The sequence below is a fragment of the Labeo rohita genome, chromosome 12, assembly GCF_022985175.1.
Source record: "Labeo rohita strain BAU-BD-2019 chromosome 12, IGBB_LRoh.1.0, whole genome shotgun sequence".
Lineage (NCBI taxonomy): Eukaryota > Metazoa > Chordata > Actinopteri > Cypriniformes > Cyprinidae > Labeo > Labeo rohita.
This window is the reverse complement of record NC_066880.1, coordinates 8,490,215-8,510,630: the sequence shown is the minus strand read 5'-3', so window position 1 is coordinate 8,510,630 and position 20,416 is coordinate 8,490,215. Positions and strand designations below refer to the sequence as shown.

The 20,416-nt window shown below is 35.1% G+C and overlaps 1 protein-coding gene across 5 annotated transcripts in view; it reads left to right on the top strand.

The window, feature by feature from the left end:
• Positions 1 to 17,739: 17,739 nt before the first annotated feature.
• The window catches only part of qki2 (QKI, KH domain containing, RNA binding 2), a 40,839-nt gene continuing 38,162 nt past the window's right edge, over positions 17,740 to 20,416 (top strand). For 2 of the 5 annotated variants that reach the window (XR_007828818.1, XM_051123999.1), the window contains exon 1: positions 17,746 to 18,534. Coding sequence is in view for 4 of the 5 variants with exons in the window: in XM_051123999.1 (XP_050979956.1) it covers positions 18,393 to 18,534 (142 nt within the window). In the remaining variant the exon portion in view is untranslated. Of the gene's footprint in view, positions 18,535 to 20,416 lie in introns of all 5 variants that reach the window. The other 3 variants (XM_051123998.1, XM_051123997.1, XM_051124000.1) reach the window with 3 other exon arrangements.

Below are 20,416 nucleotides of genomic sequence, written 5' to 3'. Positions count from 1 at the left end.
AGAGAGAGATAGATGGACGCACTGAAGTGAAGAATGAGAGGTTCTGTGTAGGTGTAGGCTCATTGTTGCAGGGCAGGTTAAACTTTGTGGCTAGAGGAGAGAGTGTTTTGTCTTTTATTATACTCCTGGTTGTTGCTCCTCTGAGATCAGGATTAAACACCAAAAGTCTGTAGGGAAAGACTTCATTATGTGATTTACAACATGGCCGCCAGCTTAGCTCTGATGACTGGGGGTCTGTCAGGAGGCCGTGGTAGCCAAACACAGGCGACTCTACCCACTTTTTTTTTTTTGTAACTTTCCAAGCAAGTTTTTGTTATATATATTTTTAGTCTGACTGCCCTCCAGTGAAGGTGAAAGGCTCTTATGGGCTTGGGTTGTCTTTATTCAGCCTTGGAGCCATTAGCGTGTCAAGTTATGCTGAAGTAAGGCTTCATTGTGAGTAAATGTTGGGTCTTTTTGTTCTCTGCACAGCTTTGCAGGGGCAGTTGGCAGCAGAGCTTAAAGGTATAATTAGGTTTTGATAGTGGTAATCTATATTCAAGGTAAGTTGACTGAGGCTTTCTACTTTTGCTTCCAAAAGCCGATCTCATCACATCCATCCTGTTCTGATTCAAAGTTCTTTCTTAAAGAAATATTGTAGGTTCAAATGAAGTTTAGCATCTATGACTAAACAATATTTTTGACTAATTTTCATTAATTAATTAATTAATTAATATATTTTTACCTACACTGCCATTCAAAGGTTTGGTACAGTATTTAATGTTTTTTTTAAGAAGTCTCTTCTGCTGATCAAGGCTGTGTTTATTTGATAAAAATACAGAAAAAACAGTAATATTGTGAAATATTATTGCAATTTAAAATAGTGGTTTTCTAATATACTTTAAAATAGATTTTATTCTCGTGATGCAAAGCTGAATTTTCAGCATCATTACTTCAGTCTTCAGTGCACATAATCATTCAGAAATCCTTCTAATATGCTGATTTATTATCAATATTGGAAACAGTTGTGCTGGTTATTTTATTTATTTTTTTTTTTTTTGGAACCTGTGACACTTTTTTCAGGATTCTTTGATGAATAAAAGGTTAAAAAGAGCAATATTTATTTGAAAATGGAATTTTTTGTTAAAAAATTACACCACCGTTTTAAAGTTTGGGGTCAGTAATTTTTTTCTTTCTTTTTTCTTTGAAAGAAATTAATACTTATATTCAGCAAAGATGTGTTAAACGAATACAAAGTCATAGTAGAGTCTTATATTGTTAGAAGAGATTTCTATTCTGAATAAATGCTGTTCTTTTTAACTTTTTATTCATTAAAGATTCCTGAAAAAAGAATCACAGGTTCCAAAAAAAAAAAAAAAATTCAACAACTGTGTTCAACACTGATAATAAATCAGCATATTAGAACAATTTCTGAAGGATCATGTGACATTGAAGACTGGAATAATGGCTGATGAAAATTTAGTTTTGCATCACAGAAATAAATTATATTTTAAAATATATTAAAATAGAAAACTGCTATTTTAAAATGCAATACTATTTCATAATGCTTTTTTCGGTATTTTTGGAGCTTTGATGAACATAAGAAACTTCTTTAAAAAAAAAAAAAAAACATTAAAAATCTTACTGATCCCAAAAGCTCAACTATTGTTCAGTCTGTCATCAGTCTATCCATATACAAATTTAAACCAATAAGCATAAAACAAACATTAAAAAAACATGTCTGTGACAACTGTGCTATGCCATTAATACAAAATTGTATTTAACTCTTCTTTCAAAAGCCTTTAAAATTTAACACGTTCATGCCAAGTCTGTCTACATCACTAGGGCCCATATATATTTAAACGAAAAAACATAAAAAAGACTTTTGTGGCAATATGCCACTAACTTTGAATTGTTTTTAACCCCAGATTTATCTGGTAAAAGCCTTATTTAATACTTTCATGCCAGTCTTTCTTTCACTAGGGCCTGGGAAAAAGATTTGACAAGCAGAGAAAAACAAATATTGTTCAGTCTGTCATCAGTCTCTTCAGATACTGAAAGAAACATTAGGGTAATTTTCCTTTAACCTCAAATCCGCTGTTAGTGCCAAAACCAGGTTACCTGAGTGAAAGCTTGACAGGACACTCATTCTTTTAGCATGCTTTTGGGACTTGTACACTGTTTCTGGATGACTATAGAAAGAAGAGTTTAATGTACTTCACCTAAACTCTTAAACACACATCAGCCATTGACTCATTCTAATAGCAGCATCAATCAATCATCCACACAATGATAGTTATGAAGTCTGACTCCTCCACACATATCACATATTAGATTGCCAAGAAAACTATTTCTATTTGTGTAAAATGGATTAAAGTGAGAAGGAGAAGTGTTACACAAAGAGTAAAAGACAACAGCTTTTTCAGGGGAGACAAAACAGCATAACAGGACTTTATATATCAAAATGGTTTTATAATCCACATCGGATTTTAAAACATTTCTAGGGTCTGTATCATTATTTTAGATTAATGACTAAATATTTTAGTAATTTATTTAGCATTTAGTGGTGCAGCTTTATTAAAGGGATAGTTCACCCAAAAATGAAAATTCTGTAATTACTCACCCTCATGTTTTTCCAAACCCGTAAGTTGTCTGAGGGTAATTAATGACAGAATTTTCTTTCTTTTTGGGGGGGTGCTGGGGGTAAACTATCCCTTTAATTTTAGATAATTTATGGATTAATTTTGTAAGGTACAGTTTCTGATGTCTGTTGGTAACGATTTGTTTAATTTATGCTTTTATTTATTTTATGTTAAATGGGCAAGGACAAATAACTTTAGTATTTATTTGTAGAGTTCTAATCTTCACATGGACAATTCTGACAATTCTTCAAGTGGTAATTTAATGCATTCTAAAAATGCTCAAAACATTCCATTAGATAAAAAAAATCCAATTAGAAAAAAAAAGCCTGGAAACTTTATAGCAAAGTACCGCTTTTTAAAACCATTGCGTAGTGACGTGAAATTTAATAAGAGGCAAATGTAACTGTCAATAAAAAAAATAGAGGAACTTCTTCTCCATTGTTGTAAAATAGCTCTTTGGTAAATGGTGTTTTAGAAGTGAATGTGTGTATATATGTTTGTGTGTGAATGTGTGTGTGTGTTACTGTACAGAGCTCAATGACAGGCTCCGTCGCACTCGTCTCTGAAGGACAGTCTCAAGCAGCAACAACACAGCATTATCTGAAAATCAATTTTCTCAAGTTTCCTTTTGATCATTTGAGAGTTTTGAAAGCTGATGTGGAAGGGGAATAAAAGTGTGCGGATTTTGAAGACAATAAAAATAAAAGGCCTTGAGCTGGAGAGTATAGAGCATTAATAGAAAATATTGATCCAAACTGGCCATTTAGTATGATGCACATGTTGTCGGGAAAGGACTGTGAATGTATGTAGTGCTTTATAAAGTGTAATGCTTTTAAAACACTTTCTGCTTTCTTGTATTTCAAAACAGTAGGCCTATATTATCTTGCACTTAAATTTTTTTGAATTTATGTCATAAACTCTAAAAGTAGGTATGCGTTTAAAAATGTTTCTTATGCACACCAAAGCTGCATTTAAAAAAAAAAAAAAAAAACTGTAATATTTTAAAATATTATTATAATTAATTTATTTTATTTGTATATTTATTAAAATATTTTAAATCTAAATTATACCTTTGATGACAAAAGTTTTCAGCCTTCAGTCTTTAGTGTCACATGATCCTTCACAAATCATTCTAAAATGGTGAAATGTTTATTATCCATGTTATATTTTTGTGGAAACTATATTTAAGAATAATAAATAATTTATGTTTAAATATAAATCTTTTGTAACAAATCAAACCAACCATACTGTGTTGTCTTTAATGTCAAATACTTAAATTTACCCAGTTACTTTAATCAATATTTTAAACTGTTGTCAATAACAATAGACTGTTTAAAATTGTATCTAAATTATACATGTAAAAAAACAGGAGCTCATAGGGCTGCAATATTATGACAGAACTCATTATTGTAGATTATTGCTCTTTATATTGTAATAATGATTATTAGTATCAATATAGAAAACAATATAAAACTTTTTTTTTGGTTTTGGGTACGTCACATTCTAGCTTCACAGACAAACATGTGACCGACATGTTAGTCTGTGAAGCCAGAATTTGATGTACCCAAACTTAAAAAAAATGTTTTATATTGTTTCATGACCTTAGCCAATCTAGACAAATATGCAAAAACTCCCATTATAATCACTGAAGCTACAAAATGAATATTTTATTTACATAGAGTGCTGACGGCTCTGATTGGCCAATGCATTCCTAAATTCAACAGAAATGCATTTGATTGGTTATAAGGTTCAACGCTACACAAAACAGTGCCTAAAAGTGATCTGATGCAGTGTGAGTGAATATTATTCCGCAAATTGACACTTTTCAATCCTTTTTGTATTTCATTTGAATCACGACAGCCGTAATATGGTAACACTTTTACCACTTTGTCTTGAATTTATAGGTCATTTTTGTTCATTTTGATGCCATTTTTGCCACAAGCTCTCGTTTCCAACCCTGATTTCACTTTTCACCTTAAATGCCTAAATATATAAATCTTCAATGTTTCTAATAGTTATAATATAAATATATAATTTGTGACCCTGGACTACAAAACCAGTCATAAAGGTCAATTTTTTAAAATTGAGATTAATACATCGTCTGAAAGTTGAATAAGCATTCCATTGATGTATGATTTGTTTGGATACGACAATATTTGGCTGATTTGAAATTCGAATATCTGGAATCTGAGGGTGCAAAAAAATCAAAATATTGAGAAAAACACCTTTAAATTTGTCCAAATGAAGTTCTTAGCAATCCATATCACAAATCAGAAATTAAGTTTTGATATATTTACATTAAGAAATTTCAAAATATGTTCATGGAACATGATCTTTACTTAATATCCTAATGATTTTTGACATAAAATAAAAATAATTTTAACACATACAATGTATTTTTTGCTATTGCTACAAATATACCCGTGCTACTTAAGTCCAGGGTCACATTTTATAAAATTCCAAAAAAACATAAAATAACAACAGCAAACCGCATTGTAGCCAGTACTCCCGTATCACATGCAGTCGGCCCCTCATTGCAATCAGGGGGGCGCGTTGTCCCTCAAAGACAGTGTGGCCCTCTGAAACGTGCAATTGTTCTGGTGGTGCGAGAACAATGGGTCGTCTTCGCCCTCACATGCCCACCATACCAGCTGGCGATGACAAACCATGTCACCACACTAACCCTCCTTGTACGTCCAAACGCCCATCGAGCACATAAGACCACCGTTGTCCTTGGCTGGTCAATGGACACTTGATTGTTTGTGAACCAGTGCTATGTGCCTGGACTGGGGGTGGAGGGCGGCCTGGACGAGCATTCACGATGCTACATATTTGTCTTAGAGGCCACAATAGAAGTACACATTTGGATTCAATGAGACACATTGAGTTAGACTGGACAAAGGCAGGCCAGTGCATGGACACACTCATGTAAAAACATGGGCACATATATGTTAGTGCAACATTAGCATGTCAATACAGAAGAATTCCAAACTGCTTCGGCATGCATTGGATTACCATAAAAAGAATGCTGGGATTAAAAATGAACCGGCTTATTAAATCAAGCCCCAAATAACCTTTTTCCAGTGTCTTTTCCTGTTCTAGCACAGATGTTGCTTACAAAATTGGACATATTTCATCTGAACACAGTGTGCTTGAAAGGAATGCTTCTGAAAATGTCCAAGATGCTAACAATCATGCAACAGTTGTTGGCATGTAACAGTTCGCTTTCAAGGCAGATTACGATTTACGGTCACAGTTTTAATATAAATGGGAACTTCATAATGAGGAAGTCTGCTTGTGCGAACTGGGCGAGCGTTTGCAGTATCCAGTAACAAGCTATGGAACGAGAGGTTCTTGGTATAACCCACTGACAGAACACTGTGTAGCATAAATGAGCCAAGGCTGAATTACTGTGGGCTGTGACATTTGCTCTTTGGAAGATTCTGAGTTCTATGACTCATGTCTTTCTAAAGGTTGGCCATTACATCTGAGTCGCTGACAACTAAGCCCTCATGATGAAATGAAAATGCAATTCTTTGTTTAACCTTGCTGTGTGGTTCGGTTGTTTTTGACCATTGGAAAGGCTTGTTTTTTTCTCCCTCAGCTTGTCACCACTTGTTAGTGGTGTTTTCAAAGAGTAATATTGATTGTGTCTGTGGTCAGACCAGCCATAATTCATTCAGAATAAAAAGTCATCCAAGTATGTGGCACAATAGTAAAATCCAAAGTTTTGGTCGGATTGTTATGATTTAAAAGTTTTCTGTTTTAAAATATTTAAAAATAATTTTTAGCAGCCATTTCCCAGTCTTCATTGTCACATGATCCTTCAGAAACCTTTTTAATATGCTGACATTTTTCATTTTTAAGTTGAAAAAAAATATTTTTTGCTTAGTATTTTTGTGAAAACCATGAAACACTACCAGTCAAAAGTTTTTGAACAGTAAGATTTTTCATGTTTTTCTTAAAGAAGCCTCTTCTGCTCACCAAGCCTGCATTTATTTGATCTAAAGTACAGCAAAAACAGTACAAATTTTAAATATTTTTACTATTTAAAATAACTGTTTTCAATATATTTCAATATATATTCAATATATATTTCAATATATTTTAAAATGTAATTTATTCCTGCGATTTCAAAGCTAATTTTTTAGCTTTATTACTCCAGTCAGATCCTTCAAAAATCATTGTAATATTCCGATTTTCTGCTCAAAAATATTTATCATTATTATTATGTTAAAACATTATGTTGATGATTAGAAAGTTTAGAATAACAGCATTTATCTGAAGTAGAAATCTTTTGTAACATTATAAATGTCCTTATCATTAGTTTGGATCAATTTAAAGCATCCTTGCTAAATAAAAGTATTAATTTCTACAAGTTCTTACCAATATAATGTATAGTGTATAATGTTACAAAAGCTTTTTATTTCAGATAAATGCTGATCTTTGGATCTTTTGTTCATCAGACAATCCTGAAAAAAATTACTCAACTGTTTTAAATATTGATAATAATAATAAAAATGTTTCTTGAACAGCAAATCAGCATATTAGAATGATTTCTGAACGATGTGACGCTGAAGACTGGTGTAATGAATGATGCTGAAAATTTAGCTTTGATCACAGGAATAAATTACATTTTAAACTATATTCAAATAGAAAGCAGTTATTTTAAATAGCAAAAATATTTCACGTTATTGCTTTTTCTATATTTTGGATCAAATTAATATAGGCTTGGTGAGCAGAAGAGACTTCTTTAAAAAACATTAAAAATCTTACTGTTCAAAAACTTTTGACTGGTAGTGTATTCGTAGCATTCTTTAATGCATCCTTGCCGAATAAGAAAATGATGGTGTATAGAAACCAAAAGTTAAAAATAAGGTTTAATCAGTCACAAAATCTGTTTTCAATTGTCTGTTTACTTGTTGCGGTTTCCAATTAAGGAGCTGCGCACATGATGAACTCCCGACCTGGTCTTCAAAACAAATGCCAACAACTTTGTGGAAAATAATTCCTAATCAAACCTCACTCATGGCTCTTCAAGAACTCTTTCAGTCACAGCAGATCAGACATTAATGACCTCGGGGAATGCGTGTCACAGAGGCGAAGAGCGATCTTAAATCTTTCAATAAAACTTGCTCTCAGAAGTAAAGCAAATTCAGATGGACTATCAGTCTTTCAAATCCCATGAGCTCCATCATGTCTTATTCATTATCTACAGGCAGTTCCCAGTCCCTCCATATCCTCCCACTTGTGTGAGCACTTCCTCTTTAAGTGTCTGGTCCAAATGTAATATCAGTATATCAGATGTCTGCTCTTATATATCTCGAGACAGTATTTACGAGTCGCTATTTATAATGTACTATTTACGATTGATTTGATTACTGAACTTCTTTTTACGGTTTGTCTACTCTTGTTTCTCTTGATTTTGCAGAGATGTAACAGTAGTATAATACGCTGTACCATGTGTTTTTCATTAGAAAGTATGGCTGAAGCAATCATAAACATATATAGTACATCCCCACCCAGCATTTTATGATGTGGTGAAACTGACCGGGGCCTTGGGCTGTGCTGCAATCTTCATACTCTGTTGTTTTCTGCGCTGACATTAAATGTAAACTGAGTGAGATCAGACCGGAGAGAATCTGACTTCGGGCAGATAGCCATGACGTAGTGGAACCTGGAGATATTTCCTTCAACATGTGTGTGTAATGTGCAACACCCCATTCCTGAGAGAGAGAAAAGAGCGTTGGCCAAGAATGCATTGAGCACAGGCTCTTGATCCAGTTTCTTTTGTTTCTAAACTGGATAACTTTGAAGACAATTCCAGGTGTGTAAAGATAAACACAGCACATTTCCTTCTATAGAGTGAATGTGATGTGATCCTTATCCTATTAGATGATACATTTGCTTTTATTTGGCTTTTGAGAATACACTAGACAGCTCTGTACCTGCTGAAAGAAAAAAATGTTGGTCTCTGTGAAGCTAAATTTGTTTTTTACTTTGCAGTCATGTCTCGATTCCCTAATGTGTTATGTGGCAAAAACAAACAGTTGTTTTCTTGTAATAAATGCCGTTTTGAACTTACAATGCAGGCCAACAGAGATGACAACTGTTTCAAATGAAGCTATAAAATGTGGCTTTTATTTTCTTTCTATGTTCGCTTTTAATGTAGGTCGCTGGAGGAAACAGTCGTTTGGATGCGTTTCAAACCTTCCAAGTCTGTTTTATAACTCTTGAGAGTTGCTCCACACTGAGAAATTTCGCTCTAGGTTTCTCTGAACAAATGTACACACAGCCAAATAACATGTGCATCTCTTTTAGTTTCAGAATTAAACTTTTGACACCATCTTATCATTCTTTGCTTCACAGTCAGTTGGTGGGGTTTTAGATTCTTTATCAACATCATAGACTACAACAGTAGAAGATCTGAACATATAAAGTGTACCATCATTAGCAAGATAGAAACTGGTTTGGGAAAACATGAGTAAATGAATAAATGATGATAGGATTTCTTTTTTTTTATTCTTTTGAGTGAACTATCCCTTTAAGACCTGCTTTTAGATCTTATATTCTAAATCACAAGTCTTTCAAAATATTTCATCAGTATTTTCTGATGCATTCATATGATTTTCAGATGTTGTTCATCTGGTACAGTCTGACGGATGATTCGAACCGACAGATCAATCCGTAGGCAGCTGTGGTGATGTCATCACATAGGCTGCTAGTGCAATTTATGAAGTCACTCCTCTGTTTATCTTCTAAAAACAATGACCCACAGACTTTCTGTCCTTCAAACTCTCACCAAATGACGTTATGGACATGAACCAAACTCTGGAATTGATATCTGACCTAATTCCATCCGTTGATCATGTATCTGTCATCAATGTGAAAGACAGAGATACTGCAGATGTGCTCTGTGGACTCTTTCAGCCCATGACTCTATCTCTCCCAGAATCAGTGTTATATCTGCTTGGATCAACTGGTGGAAAAACAAGCCATAGATTCCTGTAATCATGCCTGTCTCTGACACATATCTTGGTCGGCCATAGCTGTCACACCCTCCCAGCTCCCCCCCCCCATTAACAGCCATCTGTCTCTCATTTGGATTTGTGACAAGGGCACCAGGACCTTGGGGCATGTGCGACATGCAGCGGAGGTAAGGTGGTGATGTGAAGGGCTTTACAAAGACCTATCTATAGCACTCAACCGCCCCCCCGGCCTGGTGCCCAAGGTGTCAACTAGAACATATTGATCTCCCTCTGTTGTCCATAAATCAAGCGTAATTGTTATGATGCTGGCAACACTTTAGTGGATGTCCCCTCTTGTAAAGTTCATGTAAATTAACCACTGCAGTCAACATGACATGAGTCATTGAGGTTTCAGTTGCCTGAAAGCATCTAAACACCATTTTCATGTTTCGCATTTTCTTTACTCAGCAGAAAAAAGCTAACTTTGTGCCTGATCAAACAGAGATTAGTCATAGTTAGTAAAATATACAAACTGGAACAGACAGAGAAATAAAAAAGGGATACTTTACAATTAGCCGGTCACTACTGCAAAATACACCCTGAGTGAGTAATTGGGACCCCAACATGGAACTCTTAAAGGGATAGGTCACCCAAAAATGAAACTTATCCTCATGTCGTTCCAAACCCCATCTTTGGAACACAAATTAAGATATTTTTGATGAAATCCAAGAGCTTTCTGACCCTGCGTAGACAGCAGTGCAACTGACACGTTCAACGAATTGTTAAAGTCATTATTTTCATTATTCTCGTAGTTTCATAACATTAAGGTTGAACCACTGATATCACATGGACTATTTTAACGATGTCCTTAGTAATTTTTTGGGGGGCCTTGATCGTGGTAGTTTATGCAGGGTCAGAAAGCTCTCAGATTTCATTAAAAATATCTTAATTTGTGTTCCGAAGATGAACAAAGGATTTAAGGGTTTGGAACGACAGGTGAGTAATTAATGATGGAATTTTCATTTTTTGGATGAACTATGTTAAATATGTCTTATAAAGGATTTAAAAGACATATTTAAAAATCAGTTTCTCTATGGAGAAAATGAATGGAATTTTAATTTCTGGAATGCAACTGTTGCACTGTTAGGAAATATCTGAGTGCTGAATGCCGCAGTTGACCAACCAGAATCAAGTTTTCCAGAGAGCTTGGAATATGAGTTGTATAACCTAGGAACAAATCCAGAATTCCAATATTACAGAATCCACACACAGCTTAGGTTGTGCCTTTTCTTAGTTGTTTCTCAACTATTACGGAAGGTTCGAATGCTCACTGATGCTTCAGAAGAAAACCCAATGCATTAAAGAGGTCATTGGATGCAAACTTCACTTTTACATGTTGTTTGAACATTAATGTGTGTTGGCAGTGTATGTACAAATCTACCGTATAATGATAAAAATTCATGCAGTGGTTTTTAATTAATCTGTAAAAATAATATCCCCTTTTTCAAATCGAGTTCTCTGATGCCTGTCAGTGTGGCGTCACACCGACAGAGGTCGCTCCCACGAAAGATGATTGACATGAGTGTGTTACCTCAAATCAGCTGTAACAGTCCAACCTTCATTGTTTCAATGCCAGAGCAGAGATGTAAATTAGACAAGAATCTGAGGTCGTCTCTGAGGTCTTTGAATGAAACGTCTTGTATGTGAAATATCTTATTCAGATCAGTACTAAATAAAAAATAACATGCATTTTGTATGAATCTTCTTATTTTGATAAAATAATTAACATTTTGCAGATTCTGCAAAGTGTGTGTAAACTCATGACCTCAACTGTATATCATGGTTTTATCATCTTAGTATTATGCTTAATTATACTAAACTATCTATTGTATATCTATATTGTATTTTTGAGGCTGTTTCCTTTCATTTTTTGCCTAATAACATCAAGCAAAGGCTAACTCATTTATTTGAATGTTGATTAATATGCATTGTCCCATTGACCAAAGACACACAAATGTAAAACGATGTGAGTATTTTTTTAAAAACCGAATCGCATCATCCCCACAGTCTCACACCAGTATGTCCATTTCCATACTGTCTGGCATCATTCCTTCCCTATTAGCATTTAGTGGCTACATGTGGTTGTGAGAGTCACCTCAGGGCATCTCTTTGCTTTGAGCCAAGTTTCCTTTTTATTGAGAGGAAAAGAAGAAGAAATGAAGTGACAGCAATGGAAGTGTGGTTGGAGGCCAGGACTGCCCATCTACTTGCAGGGTGGCATGTTGTGATGCCTGTGGCTTCCTCTGCTCTCCAGTTTTCCAGCCTAATGTTCGACGCACTTAAAGCCTCTTTCTGCTCCCGCTGTGAGCCAGCGCATCAGATATGTTACATTACCCACTATGCATAATGGATTAGCAATAAATCTATTTCTGTAACGGGGCTATGTCTCCTGCATTATGTCTCTGAGGTCTTTATTAGTGAATACCAATGATTTTGTGCAGAAAGAACACAACCGAAGAGAGAGAGAATGAAAAGGGGCGATGAGGGGGAGGAATGGAGCTAAAATAGCTGTTGTGGAGGGTGCTATGTAACCCAGGGAGAGAAACGAGTTTTGGTGACACTGTATTATTCAGTGTTGTTAAAACACTGATGCATTCTCGGCATCAGAAGATAATAGTTTCGTAATGCGTGTATGAGGAAAAACAAAAAAAAACAGAGTTATGTGATGTATCAGAAAATTACATGTAATTTCTGATGCAATGCTTTCAACCAATGAGCATGATCTAGCCCATATGGAATCTGTGCCACGGAAAGCTTTTAAGTTTTTTAATAGATTTTCATTGTTCAAATTCATAATCTTCCAGTAGACATGGTTGAGGAAAGAATTCATCCTCTCAATTTATGGGAGCCACAGGTGTGAACCCCAGCCTAGAGGTCACTGCCATCATTTTTTGAATGTCTCTTTTTTTGTGGTGTTTATCTCAAGCCGACTAAAATTCAAAAATATTCTTCAGATGGAGCAACAAATTGGGCACACCATGGTCTCCCAATAGTTACAACCTCCAGCTGTTTTTTTTGAGTGACAGGTGATGGGCAGCTGAATCTACAGCTACGGTGGTCTACCTCACTGGAGGTGGTCTTAAGAATATCTGCTGAAATGCCTGGCCACATATGAATTGCAGTGATGCAGAAAGGATTTCAATGATATGAAATGTAGAGAAAACATGAAATAGGGAATCATTTGACTCAAAAACACATTTAAGAGACTGTATGCGCTTGACACAGTCTCGGTCCTACTGAAATGAGACGCATAGTTTAAATAAGGATAAAGAGATAAAAATTCAGTGTTATTAATGTGGGCAGCAGCTCACAGAATTCTTGTCACATACAGTGTAAATTTACACATTTTTGCCAATATGACTCACAATTACCTAAGAGCAGTTTTCTTTAATGCACATTTTTAAACTAATTACATATACAATTTAAATAATACACTACCATTCAGAAATCATATATCAGAAAGTTTTTTTTTTAATTTTTTAATAAATTAACAGTTCTATTCAGAAAGGTTGCATTTAATTGATCAAAAGTGACATTAATTGCTGCTGGAAATTCAGCTTTGCCATCACAGGAATAAATTAAACTTTAAAATATATGACGTTATGTTAAATTGTAATAATATTTCACAATATTACTGTTTTTACTGTATATTTGCATAAGAATAAGATAAAAAAAAAACAAAATTAAAATATGAGGGCTAAAGATTTTTCACGTTTCATACGGATTATATAATTTGAGAATATTTGTTTTCTATTTGAATTGGTTCATTTAAAAGTAGACATTTTACTCTCTCTATATATAGCCTATATTTTTTATGTCTGTAAGACAAATATACACAGAGTTTCGAAGTTTCGTGCTCAAGTTCACTGAGTTTGCTTTCATTATTTTACAAAAGCACAACGTTTCGTTGTTATTCTGAGTACACAAAAATAAACGTAGCGTCGTTACAGATTCTAAAGATGTATTACTTTTATCTATATAACCAAAAATGAAGTATTTTAAGAGCAAGTGACCGCTCACCGGCGCCTCCATCTGTCATGCAGTAAGCACGCTATTACTCAGCTTCCGCACAGACACTTCAATAGCGCATGTTTTTCTAGGCTATCTTTGCATTGAGTGGCCATGTAAAGTTGATACTACTTACATATTTCTGATAAAAACCATTCGAGGTTGATGAATGATGGTGATAGGTTCTTGTACCATATTCTTTTGTTTTACATGAACACTTGTGTCAATAGACTGTAATGGAATGCCAGAAGATGCAGTCACGATGCTTAAGCATGCGTTGAACTTCGACCTTTTAACTGACCTAGGCCACATGCTGAATGTAAAGCTTGTTTGGCTTGTTGACAGAACCGCATGCATGCACAAGGCAAAAGCAGATACAGTTGCCTGTTTAACTCCTTCATGGCTCTGGTATTTATGCTATGACGTAGGAGAGACACTTAGTAGTCTCCAGACATTCATTATAACAAATATCATAAAGCATGTTCATTCTCTGTTTTCCACTGATATATACACTCAATGGATTGCAGAGTACTGACAGACTACAAACCAACCTTTGTTAGTACACAAAGACCCAGTCGCAAAACACACATCATTCACCCAGTGTACATTCCCAGATATACAGCATTCTTATAGTGGGTACACACACAAATTGGATGCTTATACAATGGCATAATTGTTAGATGAGCATATATTCATACCAAACACACATGCAAAAATGCAAATATATATCCAGTTCTTCACAAACAAATGGCGAACAAACATTGCTAAACATAATCACACAACTGGGACACATTCTCATCGCCATGTCACAAGTAGCTGCCAGCCTGTCTACACATGAAAGCTAAACAGGTGCAGAGGATCCCTGTGTCTGTTTAACAACAATGCCATTTGTCTTGTAACCAAAATAAAGCTTTCAAATGATTTCCTTGTCAGTTTACAGTGCTCTTAAAGGAACAGTTCACCCAAAAATAAACAATAAACAAAATTTAGCATTAGACTTGCTCACTAATGGGTCCAGACAGCTGATTAAAACATCACAATAATCTACAAGTAATCTGCATGACTTCAGTTCATCAGTTATCGTCTTGTGATTTGAAAAGCTGCAACAACAAAACAAATTCATCATTAAAAGACATTTTAGCTAAAATACATGTCCTCTATTCATAATGTTTCTTTCTCTATTGAATCAGGAGAGAAATATGCACAGATCAAGCACCATTTATATGCAAAAACCAAATCCAGTGCAATTCTAAACAAATATGTTGGTGGATTTTGATGTGAGAGGACAAAAACATTTTTGTTATTATTTATATATTCATTTATTTACCAGATGAATATGGTATTTTGACCAGAAGTGATGGTTTAAAGTTAAAACCCCACAATGATGGATATCTTTATTACATGTACATAGTTTTTGCTTCAGTAGATGTTAAATAATGGACTGGAGTTGAGTTGTGGAATATTGTGATGTTTGTATCAGCTGTTTTGTTCTGGTGTTCTGACGGCACCCATTCACTGCAGAAGATTCATTGGTGAGCAGGTGTTGTAATGCTGGTTGAAATCTGTTGAAGAAACCAACTCTTCTACATCTTGGATGATTTGTCATCAATACATTTTCAGCATTTTTTCCCTATTTTAGTTCCAGAAGCCATTTCACTGTGAGATATATATGTCACAATATGGAATGAAAGAAGATCACAACTTCTGTTTCATGACAAATTTAAAGGTAAGGCAGTTTTTAAACTATTTACACTCATTTAACAGACACTGTCTGTTTATCAATGGCAGATGAGAGTTAAACCCTGTTTGAAAAATAGTAATTTTCTGCACTTCTGTCTGTGATGAATACATTTCAGTTGTATCTATAAGTGAAAACCCAACACAGTGCAGTTGTTAACCAGAGGATGCATTACTATAGGTAATGGTATTTTGTCCAAAAGTGATGATTTAAAGTTAAAACACCACACGGCACCCATTCACTGTAGAGGAATCATTGGTGAGCAAGTGATGTAACATTATATTATACCGTTCTGATAAAGAAACAAACTCTTCTAGATCTTGGATGACATGTTGATCAGTAAACTTTCAGCAAATTTTCCCTGTTTTTATTTTAGTTCCTGACAAGTTTCATGACAAATTTACAGGTAAAGTATGCAGTTTATTTATTTGTACTATTTATACTTTTAACAGACGCTGTCTCTTTGTATAACCAATGGCAGATGACAGTAAAACCCTGTTTGAAGAATAATAATTCTTCACATTTCTGTTTAGTAATGAAATTGCACATTTCAGTTGTATTTAAAGTTTGCAGCCATCAATAAATGACTGCTTAAGGGAAAATAGGCCCTCTGTTCAAAAAGGATACGGGCTAAAAGAAAGCATGTGTGATTTGCACATCAGTATAACACATCTGTGTAGTTTTTCCAACTTTCCACAAAGAAAATTAAACACTTTTTCTTTGCTTTGCTCAAAGCCTATAATAATCCAACTTAATGAAGTGTCAGTCAAATGACTGTTGTGTGTTTTTCCTCTGAGATTTTCACATATTCTTTTGTCAATACATCTCAGTGGCTTTGTCTAGCGAACTGTTTTCTCTCTCGCTATCAGAAGAAGGTGCAGTAATGAAACGGTCTGTTCTCTCACTACTCTGTTAATTACTTCTCTATTTATTTAGCGGTTGTGCTGTGGTGATGGGAGGCCCTGGGGATTGTCTGACTCCCATGCTAAATAGCTTGCATTCCAATCCCTTGATGCCCAGGCTAATACCATCCTCACTTTCATCTTCACGGCCTGACAAATTAGCACCCATCTGATTCCCCATAGTGAAAAATAAGGGGAGAAAGGGCCGCAGCATCCTGGAGGAATCTTCTGACCACTGAAATATCAGTTATATATAGATTTCTCTATCAGGGGGAACTTGTTCCAGGAGTTTTGTACTGATGTTATCCTTAAAAAACCCTGTACATTAAACTGATTTTTCTTTTAACTTGAAGCAACATCTTCTCTGTGCAATAAAAAAAGATTAGATGTATGCTTTAACAAGACAAAAACAATAAAATATAAAATTATATAACATATTCTAATATATGAAATGTATTTATTTATTAAATGTTTTTGGATATTTTTACCGAAAAAAAAGTGCTGATTAAGAAAATATGTTTTCGCAGTGTGCGAAGTTTAGCATGCCAACCCACACTGTCCTTCGCACTCGCTCAGAGTACAAAGGCAGTAGGAACACTAAGCTAAAGAGGCAGAACCCAATGTGAATGCTTCAACTTCAGCAAGTCTTTTCCTCCTGTTTTTGGATCCGTTTTCCCTTTGCACTTACCATGGTTGCTTAAAATGTTACATGGCCCAATTCTGATCCTAGGTCAGCATTTGATCATCAAACCGCTCCCTGCAGGAGGGCCTCTCACTCTGGCCTTTAGTTGTTGTGAAAGCAATAGCTAGACTCTGTGTCCATCTGCATAAGAATGCTGCCCACTTCACAGAGGAAGGAGGAGGGCCGCAAGAATTGATGAAAACTTTTCCTGTTCCCCCAAGCCCTTTCATTCCCCTCGCTCTTGTTTCTCAAGACTTGGCTGAGATGTTTCACATACTCCAGTCTGTGCATTCGCACCACTTTTAGAAATAAAACGCCGAAGTTTGAACATGTAAAACGCACGATTATGAAACAAAGAGTCAAACTTGATTATAAGACCAAGATATTCACCATGCTTCCTTTAAGATAATCTTATCTATGAGACAGGCCATGCTTAAATATTTAGAGATGCATTGGAATGCAGAAAAACACCCAGTTTCTTTTCTTCCTCATATCATTGCTTTGGGATATCGAGTGTGTATATTTGTTTTACAATGGCTGGAAGTCTAAAAATGTAAATATAGTAAGGTTTAGGGTTGGAAAGTGGCTAGTTGTCATACAAGTTGGCTATATTTCAGTAACTGTAACGTTTTTAATCTAATTTTTGCAAGTTCTCATTTATTTAGACTCTAGAAATCATAACTGCATCTGTAGGAGCTCCTCCTCACTAGTAAATGTGCACAAGTTTTTCTGAGAGAGGGTCTGCATCTGCGTGAGAGAGGGAGAAAGAAAAATTGTGCAGGTTTCTCCTCCCATTGGCGACTTCGCACGATGGCAATGTTGAGCAGTGTAGGGTTGATCATGATCATGTGACAGACAGCTTTGGGAGAGAACAGCTCTGAACACAGAAACATCAGGCGCAACTAAAAGGAGTTTCCACAGCGTGAGAGACAGAGCCTACAAGTGAACATTGCCCTGCTTTAGAACCGTTATTCAAGTGCTCTGAACGACGTCGACGGTCAGCGGAAAGTTCTGGGAAGAAGCTGTTTTTAACAGCCTGGATAAAGAAAGGTTTGGTGGCGATAAAAAAACAAACATTATCTGTTGAAGAGGAGAGACGCACAAATCCCAGCGGGCATGCGGGAGTTTTTGGAGTTATTTGACGGCAAACATTCTGTAAACAAATAAGAACTTCGCGAAGATTCTTTTCGCCGATTGCGTCATCAGTTCGTTTTTTTTAAAAAAAACTTATGATTGAGGGTGATACAAAGTTTCAAGATTGCGTTTGAAAAGTAGCGAAATCGGGGCAGGAGTTTGGAATAAAGCTGGGAAAACAAATCAAAGCCCTCCGTTTGCTAATTTTGTAGGGGGCTGTCGTGTTTTCCCGAAGTTTAACGCTGCTTTTTGAGTTTTTCTGGGGGTGATATTTTAAACATGGTTGGGGAAATGGAAACGAAGGAGAAGCCTAAGCCGACTCCTGATTATCTGATGCAGCTCATGAACGACAAGAAACTGATGAGCAGCCTGCCAAACTTCTGTGGTATCTTCAACCATCTCGAGCGACTGTTAGATGAAGGTGAGAGTTCTGTGTATTTCTTAAAAACAACCTATGAAATTGTTTTGGGTTCGTTAGAACTGCGAAAACCTTCAGATTTATCCTAAATATGTCTGTTTTTATTTTTCTGTTTTCTTGTTGTAAATAATAATAAATCTGTAAATCTTTTGATATCACTGTTTTATTTAGTACTTCAGTAAGAATAGCTTTTCTTTCACTGCGTTGTTACGCCAGTTGGTGGCGACAAGTCCTTTGGTGAGTATAAGTGAATCTTTGAATCGTTCACTCACCGATTCGTTTTTTCTGTCTTTTAGGACAGAAAAAATGCTTATAAAAACATTTGGACATTAAATGACAGTATTGGAAAGACATAATGACATTTCTACTAGGGCTGTCGAATGATCGTGATTATTCGCATGTAAAATAAAAGTTCCAGTTGGTGGCGACAAGTGGGAGTCGTTTAGTGAGTATGAGTGAGTATTTGAATTGTTAACTCACTGATTCGTTTTTGAAAATTTTCAAAAACATTTGAAAAGCTTGAAATGACTTTATGGCACACTATTAGGACAAAAAAGAGATTTCTACTAGAACTGTCAAATGATTAACTCCAATTAATCACATGCAAAATAAAAGTCTGTGTTTGCATAAAATGTGTGTGTACTGTGTATATGAAGTATATGTGACCCCGGACCACAAAACCAGTCAAGTCAAGTGTCAATTTTTCAAAATTGAGCTTTATACATCATCTGAAAGCTGAATACATAAGCTTTTCATCGATGTATGGTTTGTTAGGATATAGCAATATTTGGCCGAGATACAAATATTTCAGTATATGGAATCTGAGGGTGCAAAAAAATCAAAATATTGAGAAAATCGCCTTTAAAGTTTTCCAAATTAAGTTCTTTGCAATGCATATTACTAATCAAAACGTAAGTTTTGATATATTTACAGGTGGAAATTTACAAAATATCTTAATGGAACATAATCTTTGCTTAATTTTCTAATGATTTTTGGCATAAAAGAAAAATCTATAATTTTGACCCATACGATGTATTTTTGGCTATTGCTACAAATATACCCCAGTGACTTAAGACTAGTTTTGTAGTCCAGGGTCACATATATAAATACACACACATACAATTTAAAAATATTTATATGCATATATATGTTTATATTTACATGTAATTTATATGTAATATACATTATTTGTAATATACATACAAATATTTTGTATATAAATATACATTTTTCTTAAATATATACATGCATCTGTGTGTATATATACGTAATCAATATACACAGTACACAAATGTGTTAGGTAAGCACAAACTTTTATTTTGCATGCGATTAATCACGATTAATTGTTTGCCAGCCCTAATTTCTACTCATTCATAGTGTATTCATCGCCTTCCTCTATTTGTTGTGAATTAGATTACCTCACTCTTTCAGTGAGGGGGTGTGTTCTTTCAGTTGGTCCAACCAATGAAATGCTTCTTCACAGCAGTTCTCAAATTCTATTGGCTTGTGGTTTAGTCAATATATATGAAGCCAGGAAGGCCATCAAAAGGAATGAAAGAGTCAAATAAGAATGATTTGTTTAAAAATCACTGATTTGTTCATGAACGAAAGAACAGAATTTGATTATCACTTCAACAGCGTATCCTTTTATGTGGTGAAATGATCAAGTTTTGATGTTTAACAGGCATAATAAAAATTTTAGATGGGAAAATTTCTTCTCTGAATGACAGCAGCTGAAAACAGTTTTCAGTTTGAATCATTACATGACCTGGAAATGTCTCTGATCAAATCCACACAGACTAAGATGTTTTCCAGCAAACTTATTAAATCAGCACAGATGCGTCCAATCACAAAACGTCATTATGGGCCATGGCGCAGTTGAATG